Below are 9,346 nucleotides of genomic sequence, written 5' to 3' on the forward strand. Positions count from 1 at the left end.
TTGCCTGAGGCTGCTAGTAACGTAATCTCTGACAACTCAGCTATTGCTTTTGTTTCTTACCACAGGTCTGGCTAAGCTCTAATAGCAGTAGTAATGAAGCAGCAAATCAGTGGAGAGATGCAATTATAAACCCTGAAAAGGTTACCATTAAATGGCATAACATTAATCCATCCTGAAGATGTCAGAGATGAATTCAGAGCTGATATGGACTTGATACAAGAAACTCCACACTCTTAAAATGAATTAATCAGATAAGAGGGAAAAATACAGCCTACTTCAATGCTTGTTTCAGGAAGTCTGGACTTGTATCTCATAACTGTTAACGCACAAAAGCCAAAAAGAAAAGGGATCAGAGCTACAGAATACCCTGGTAAAATACTGGTATGACAACAGGTCGGAATTAGTGAAACTGTACACCTGAAGTAAAAAGCCACCTTGAAAAGTGAACTGTTGTTGATTATTTTCCAAGCAGGATTAGTTGTTAATCTTTATGTAAATTAAAGCTTATTTTAAAGATGGGGTGAGGGAACTGAGTTCATGCCCTTTTGCAATTTATACCTCTTTATAGAAGTCTGAAAAGGGGTTGCACATGTGTTTTTGGTTTTGGCCTTTTCCCAAAAGTTTTCTTTCTGAACTTATTTAGTTACAGTAGAAACTCAGTTCTCCTCTTCCCCGGATGTGTCTGCGGATGACTGGAGAACTGGCAAAATTATGATCACTTTGACACCAAACAAATGAAACTGGACTGAAAGGAAAAATGTTAGTTATGAAGTCTGACTAAGCATTTTTGTAAGTAACTGCTAAATAAATAGAAGAAAAGATGCCTTTATTAAAGTTGCAACATCTCACTTCCATTTAAGGGTTGAGAGTACTCTATTCCTCCTGAGACCTGCACGAAAACAGGGAAATACAAACATGGTATTCCTGATTATTTCAAATAGAAAACAATTTAAAAAATAAAACATTGTTCTCTGGTGTGGGCCTATATGTGAAGTCTTTAGTAGGGCAGGCTCACACTGAAGGCAGGCGGCCACTAATATTCAAGGTATTTCCATTTTGGAGCCCCTCCATTAAAATTGAGGGGTCATATGAGCGTTGACTGTATTTGAACATCTCTATGAAAGAGCAAACTTCATGGGGTAGAGTCTCAGCTGAAGCCAAGGAGCGCATAGCACTGCCAAGGAGTGGGATGCTGGGATCACCCCAAATAGTAATTAGAGGCCAAAAACTGCTCTACCCTGTGTTAACTAGTAGCAGTCAGCCAGGGATAGCTGCCAGGAATGGATTATCTCTTCTTTCAGTTGCCTCTGCTGTTCTGACACAGGGAGTGGAATGGCACTGTAAAAGTTACTATGGCTACTCAGTGTCATCCAATGATCTCCCTATGGGCTGGATCTGTTGGCTGCTTTGTGTCCATGGAATGGGGCAAAATGGCCAGAACAAGACCTGGGATTGGGACCAGTATTAGCGGATACATGTGTCCATTTGTATTTTTTAAAACCTAGACCACTTCCTCCTATCTAATAAAAAATGTGGTAGCTTACTTACATTTTATTAAAACCAGACTAACGTACTGTGGAATGAGCAAAGATTTACTGATATAGAAGTGCTTATTGAATATTCAATAAAGAATGCAGTACACTGTAGTACTCAGGTTTTATTTGAGGCAGGCCAAAAGTGAGACTACATTTTAATAGTTATAAGAAACTGAAACAGATTGAGAGAGATTGTTGCAAATGGTACCAATATTTATTTATTTTTGTGGTGCCATCTTGGCATGCCATTGCTAAATCTAGCTTCTTTTTCATTCCATATCTTCAAGTACCTGTTTATTCAGAACAACAGTAATTTTACTTTGGTCTTTAATCCAAAAATAAGATGCATGTCTAATATATAGACATCTAAATTCCACAAACTTTTTTGCTCTCTGGTAATTATTGGAATGTGTTTAAAAAAAAAAAACACCACCTTTCACTTCTCTCACCATTTCATTCTACAATATTAATACAGATCGCACAGATACTGTCTGCTTACTCTAAATAAATAACCAATAAGGAATAGGTAAAATCATTTTGTCTAAATTCAATCCTACTCACCCATGATGAGTTTTCACATTTGGATTGGAATGAGTGTGCTTTTGGAATGAGAGTGGAGGGAGGGGGGAGAGAGGCGCGCACTGGCTGTGTGAAGGAACAACTGAGGGGACAGAAAAAATTCTAGTGGAAAAACATATATCTTACTGATAGTCCTGTAATGTTTAACAGTTTGATGCAGGGAAGGTTCATGAAATGTCTTTCTATTTTTTTGACTGGCTATATTGTTGGCTGAAACTTTCCAGCTTTTAACAAATTTTCATTGACATTTTGACCAAAAATATAGGAGAGGGAGAAATGCAATGAGGTATGTGTGTGTTTCACCTGCTATAGAAAACGGAAACAAGATTGTAATATTTTATCCATGGATTCTCAGAGTTAGGAAACAAAAATGTAATCCTGCTCCCATTGATGTCAATTACAAAATTGCTATGGAGCCCAACTCATCGTAGGCTATACTGATTTACATCAGATGAATTTGGCCAGCTGATTTTTAATGAGAACAGGATTTGGCCTTTACAGAAAAAGCAGTGATCTATTTTAATATGTCCAAAGTATCTCCTTTCATGAAAACAGCAGTATTGTAAAACAGCATTGTTGTTTACATCTGTTGCTTCCTACAGTCCTGGTCAGCACTGCTAATAGGCGGAGGGAAAGTGAAGGGCAAGAAACTATTCATTACAAAGTCTTCTCTAAAGAGAAGAATTAGTAGCATTTAAAATTACTTAAGCTTGTCTTCTGACACTGAGCCTTGTTTAAAATATAGCTGGTCATGTTCTCTTATATATTGACATTTTAGTATATGTTTAACATCTATTCTAGATACATCGGTAATAAATAAAAATGTGTGTTTACAACTAATTTTGTTGTTGGTTGTGGTTTTTATAATGTTTACCTGGTCCTCTTCCTTGAGTACAATTCTGACTTTTTTTTTCTACGACACTCCTTTTCAACTTAGTAATTGGTGAGGTGGTTGAGTTCTTTTTAACTTAAAAAAGTGTATTCTATTAAAACTGGGGTTGTGTGTGGTCTCTGAATTTGAGCAGGTGCTCAGCTATCACAGCAGTTGTGTAAATGCCTATGCAGAACATACTGACCTCCCTTAGCTCAATCTAAAAGATCCAGAACTTTCAAGAGCTATGTTTATGGCTCTTTGTGCCATTATGTAGAAGTCACATGTCTTCCTACCTACTAAGAATATACAACAGAGCAGTGCACTCCACTGTGGAATGTTACTTCTCTGAAGTCACATAACCGTCATGGAGCAGAGGTTTTACAATATCAACTGTGCAGAACTGACTTGGCAAGACTCAGAAATTAACTAAAATACCTCTATCTCTTGCCAACACAATTTATTTACTAGGTCCTCAACAGCTTTCAGATCCTTAGCATACAGAACAAAGATCTAGGACTGGTTTAAAAAAAACCCAAAAAACAAATTGTTGGTTGGATTTAAAAAAAACAACAACACCTGAGCACCCACAGTTCTAATTGAACTTAATTGGAGCTAGAAGATTCAGCAGCCCTGACATTCACAATCAATCCCCTATATACCAAATTGTTTCTAGATGAAGCTTCACTATGCTGTGAACTATTTTATGCATTTCCATTCAGCAATGCTTTTTTCTGCTCTGTTCTTCATAAGTGGAAACTAGAAGATTTTAGCAATGTTACACATGTATTCTTGTGGTTTCTTCATCCATTGTAGAACTGTCCACTCTATTAGCTTTGAGAACAAAAGGCCAGGGTGCAAAAATAATGATCAGATTCCCTTTTGTAGCATAGGGTAAAGAGGACTCTCTGCAAGTTTCTTGAAAGCAAAATGTTCAGAGAGAGGTATCTGGGGGAGAGAGAGAGAGAGAGAGAGAGAGAAAAAAAAATCAGTTTTTCCCCTGCCTAACCTGGGGGGCCTCACTTGAGTGCAATATTAAAGGACTATTTGTTTGGGCTGTTTAAAAGGTCTATTTAAAATTTGACCTTAATCTCTCATCATTGTCAAGATGGTCTAGAAAATATGACCAATGCAAATTCCCTAACATCACAAGGAATTGAAGGCACCATGATTCCTTTGCAGGAGGTTGATTGGTGAATGGGAAGAGGAGGAAGGGATGAAAGGCCTCTCTCTTTCTCTCTCTCTCGCATTTCTGCATAAAATAGGCCAGTTGAATTGGAAGTGTACCCTCAAGAATTGTTAACCTAGTTTATCCAGGTAGGAGAGCTCCTTACCCAAGGCAAGCCAGAGAGTACAGGATGAGCCACTAAACAACACTGTTGATGGTCTCCAAGAACTGCTACCAGGTAAGGGAGTTGCTGATAGGAGATTCCATGAGGTATTGATAATGGGAAAGAAAACAATGGGTTGAAAGGTATGGAAACAGGTTTGGGGTAAGAGGGACTGATGGATTTGGAAGTATGGGGTTGATTTCTATTGTTGGAGAAGAGTGGAACTGATTGGATACTTGGAGAGTGGAGAAGTATTTTACACAGGGAACAGAACACTCTGAAATGGAGTTTTTGAGACAGACCTCTTTTAAAATGAAGCAAAAAAGTTAGCAAATTGTTGAATTGTAAATGCCTATAATTCAGTTGTCAGATGGTGATAATTAAGACAAGGTCCTTGGAGCAGATGCGGCAGCTAATTCATGATAAATCACGAATCAGCTGGGAGGTGGCTGGTGAGGGACTCCACCAGTAAAATAGACTAAATGGGAAGTCTGTTTTAGGGAGGCAGCAGGGGGTTGGGAAATCAAGGATTAAGTGTGTGGAGGCAGGATCATGAGAGAGAATCTGCATGGAAAGGTTCAATATGCACTATGAAAGTTGAGCAAAATTTTGGTGCTTCTGGATCTGACCTAGATCCTGAATTTCCTCCCACTGAAGTTAACGATAAAACTACTATTGATTTCAGTGTAAGCAGAATTTAGCTCTCTTCATTCAGACATGGCCTCAAAAGCATTCAAAAGTTATTCCGATGTTAATGAGAGCTCAGCTGAACACTGAGGTAATCTCTCTCTCTCTCTCTCTCTCTCATTTATTTATACACACACATGTACACGTGTTGAGCTTCCGAAAGCTTTGGCTATTTGCAGCAATTTGCTATGAAAGAGCTACTGGGGCTCAAGCAATTTTTTTTTTAACCTTAACATCTGATGCTGAATGCCTTGAAGTGCTGGGATTATGAATGGCCAACCCTAGAAGTGCTGGAACTTACCCTTGGCACAAATGGAAGCATTGCTTTTCCAGGAGACAATTTCTTTTGCATAGGACTTAGAACATAATACCTAATGGGTTTTTAATAAATCCTCTTCCTCAGCTTGTGTTGTATATTGTAAAGAAGTTAAGGTGAACATAGCCAGTTGCTGAGAGCTATGTGTAAGAGATGAGGGTTCTGGAACAATTATTAGTGTGTTGTGGAGAGCCATTGAACCAAACTGAAAACTCTCTATATAAAGGGAACCACTTCAAGCCAGGGGGCGTGGAAGCACCCCTACCCTTCCCCACACCACTAGTTCGAGCACCTATGGTAAGGGACCCTGCTTCTTATCTCAAAGATCCTTTTCTTCAAGAGCTGGTAGTTGCAATGCTATCAAGATTGTGTGAGATGCTGACCCCATTGAAGTTGATCACAAATCTCTCTCTGATTTCAATGGGGCCAGGTTTTCACGAGGCATAAGGGAGTGGTCGACAAAGGCTTCCCTTGTCAACTGATCTGCGTCTTGACTTGTGCGTTGTGCCGATAATCAGCTGAGCTGTCACGGCGTGGCAGCCATTTTTATTTTAATGAAGCCGGGGATATTTAAATCCCCCGCTTCATTGACTGTCGGGTAGCCTATTTTACATGCCTCTGTCGGCAGAGGCATGTAATCTAGACATACCCTAAGAGAAGAAAAGCCATCAGTCTGGGAGTGATTTTCTGAGCCCAATCAGTGAAGTTGCATGTACATTTGATGTCTACTTCTGACTACCAAAAAAAAAATGGAGACAGGAAAATGCATCAGAGACTTTTCTAAAGGGACAACCTAAAGAAATCACTCTTGTATGTTAACGTTTTTAAACTACCTTTGGTTACAACTAATATCCAAGCTTATCACTGAAAAGGCTGGAGAAAATATTTTTTATTTAAAAAACAAAGCAAAACCAGGCATCTTGCAGCACCTTAGGGGGGAGGGATAGCTCAGTGGTTTGAGCATTGGCCTGCTAAACACAGGGTTGTAAGCTCAAGCCTTGCAGAGGCCATTTAGGGATTTGGGGCAAAAATTCATCAGGGATGGTACTTGGTCCTGCTGTGAAGGCACAGGACTGGACTCAATGACCTTGCAAGGTCCTTTCCAGTTCTAGGAGATAGGCAATCTCCATTATTTTATAATTTATAAACCTTAGAGAGCACTACACATTTTTTTAAGTTACACATGAACATGGCTACCCCTGAGACTTCTTATTTGTTAGTTTATTTTGTGTATGTGGCAGAAGGTAGTGTATATAGTCACTTTCACCATTTCTCCTTTCATTTGTTTTTCTCTCCATCTTGTTTGAGAGAATCTGTTTTCAAAATGTAAGTGCGAAGACAATATTAGAGCATGTTGGAGGATACATCAGGGATTGGCTTAGGGACCGTTACAGCTAGAAGCATGAGTTTTCCCAGTGCCCATCTCTGTAGTCCAGCAATGGCACTTGCTCTCAGATGTCATCTGTTTCCTTTCTTAGATAGAGAAGAGTGTGTCTTCGTTCTCAGTGGGTTATCTCCAGGTATCCCTGATCAGTTTCCTGGCCTTCATTGTTCTCTTGCCAGCAAAAAAGCATCTGCCTTGGCTGATCTGTTTCATTTCTCTCTTCAGAGATGGTAGGCAGCATGATTGCCACAGTTACAAGATACCATACATTGTTTCCTATGCATGCCTATTTTATTAAGGTAAAAGCACTACAAAAGAAACATACTGAAAACCATAAAAGAGCCTACTCACGTGCTAATGAACTTATCAGAGATCATCCCTTCCAACATACATACTAGAGGGTGCAGTCCTTCCAAATCCCACCCAAGGGTTTTCCTGTGATTTCATGTTTATCACACCCTTTTCTCAGAACAAGAAACCAGTCTTATGAGTGCCTCAGCCAGCCAAAGTCCTTCCAGATCTTCCCTAAGTATTGAGACCCTTTATGGACCTGAAGTACTTTTCATCTCCTGTGTTGGAAAGAAGGTCAGGTCCTGAGTCAGCTTAAATTTAGTCTATTTATTCAAAAGTCCTTTCTTTGTTTCTTGCTTCCTGGAGAATCTAGTTTGAATTTTTGAACAGTCTTTATGTAACAGGTGGTCAGTAGATAAAAGGTCTCCTTTAAAAGGCTGTTGATAGGTGCATAGGGGTTGCATTCCAACTCTCTCTCTTCTCCCCCCCCCACCTCCTCCCCATATTGTAAGAATTCCACTTCACACACACTGTCCCAAAAGACAGCTGTGTCTATGTTGCTGTCGTTTTGGGAAGTTTGCAATACTCCCCAGATATTACATGAATCCTTTCTTCCTCCAAAAATAGTTCCATATATCCCATAATAGTATATACACATGTACATTTTAATGGGATGGCTACCAAAATACATAAATTGCATTTAATAAGATTCAACTTACCTGACTAAGGTTTGTCCAGGAAATTGCCCTTCCTCACAGAGATAAGGAGCCATAGTTTGGTAGCTGTCACTATAGCAGACCCATATCATCTGTAGGTTAGGTATACAGGGACATGTTTACAAATGCACTGAAAAAGTATTATGTACCTTCTCTGCACAAAGGTCGTTCATCTAAAGGGTCTGAAATCCATAGTAGCTTTGCTCCCAGACACACATTCATTCCTGCTGTGGATGAGCAGAGAGATCTATATTATGCATTGACCAGTGGGCTACAAGTGCATAGCCTTGTCTTAACACAGGGGGTGTGTCTAGACTACAGAGTATTTTCGAAAAACTTCCCCCGTGTCTAGACTGCTGCCGTGTTCTTTTGAACATAAATTGAAAGAACCGTGGCAATTTTTTTGACTACAGAAAGCTTCATTTTATGAGGAATAGTGCCTTTTTTTCTAAAGTGCTCTTTTGAAAAAAGGTGCTATGAAATGCAAACTGTGCTTTTTTGAAAGAGAGTATCCAGACTGCCTGGGTGCTCTCTTTTGAAAAAAGCAGTTCGCTTTTTCTAAAGTACTGGCTGTAGTCTAGACGCTCTCTTTCGAAAGAGGCTTGTAGTCTAGACGTACCCTGGTAGCAGCAGAACAACTTAAATCATCTTGAAAGCAGACTTAGTTGAATGGGCATAGACACTTGCTTCAGCATACTTCCTCAGTTTAACAAGCGCTATAAACCAGATTTAAACATGGAGTTTCTTAAAAGTCTATGTAAAGTTGCACCAATTTAACTAAATCAGTTTATTTTAAACTTTTAGATGATCTAAAGGTAGAGTTGCAACTAGACCAGGCCCGTGAAAATGCATTTAACTCTCTAGATTTCAATTTGATGGTATTCCTTGAGGAAAAAAATTTAAGATTCTTATAAAAATGGGTGACTGTTGTGTTGATCTTAGAAGTGATATTCAGTTATCCCTTTAAATCAGTGGTCACCAACCAGTTGATCGGGATCTACCAATGGATTTTGGAGCCTCTGACAGGTGATCCTGAATGGTTTGGCCGGGAAGGTATCAAGTGCCTCCACTTCAGCTGCACCTCCCTCTACTGCTCTGCTGCTCCTGCCCAGAGCCTCAGTGCTGCCCCTTGGGAACCTCCTGTTTGTTGTGCAGGGTGTGGGAGACAGAGACAGGGGGCATTGATGTTGCTCTGTCCCGCTCCCTTGTACCCCATCTTCAAAGAGTGAGGAGGGCGGGTCCTCGGTGAAGGGGTGGGGCAGGTGCAGGGACTCATAGAGGGGGTGGGCCAGGGGTATTTGTGTATGAGGTAGATCCTGGACTGACTTAAATTCAAAAAATGATCTTGTGCTTAAAAAGGTTGGAAACCACTGCTCTAAGCTGTGTGGCAGCATGGCTTCACAGGTGATTAATCAACCCTGCCCAGTCAGCAGCTCAGGGCTGAGTGCATAGGGCTGACTGAGTGGGTGGGCTGATTAACCTCCTGGGAAGCTGTGCTCCTGCACAGTTTAGAACTGTGGTTCTCAACTGGTGGTCCATGGTGACTTTTTTGGTGGTCCACAGGAACATTGTCCAAAGTCACACAGCATGAGCAGGCACCGCCGTTAGGCTGTTTTATGCCGTGTTCACAAGTAGC

General features: G+C 40.2%; 1 protein-coding gene across 3 annotated transcripts in view; it reads left to right on the forward strand.

Moving 5' to 3' along the window:
• TC2N (tandem C2 domains, nuclear) overlaps nucleotides 1–2,954 on the forward strand; it is a 45,394-nt gene extending 42,440 nt beyond the window's left edge. For all 3 annotated transcript variants that reach the window (XM_006133650.5, XM_006133651.5, XM_006133649.5), the window contains exon 12: nucleotides 66–2,954. In XM_006133650.5, coding sequence (XP_006133712.2) covers nucleotides 66–176 — 111 coding nt within the window. In that variant the 3' untranslated portion in view covers nucleotides 177–2,954. The remainder of the gene's footprint in view (nucleotides 1–65) is intronic.
• Nucleotides 2,955–9,346: the final 6,392 nt, after the last annotated feature.

The sequence above is a fragment of the Pelodiscus sinensis genome, chromosome 5 (genome assembly GCF_052426305.1).
Source record: "Pelodiscus sinensis isolate ZL-2025 chromosome 5, ASM5242630v1, whole genome shotgun sequence".
In the NCBI taxonomy this organism is placed as follows: Eukaryota; Metazoa; Chordata; order Testudines; family Trionychidae; genus Pelodiscus; species Pelodiscus sinensis.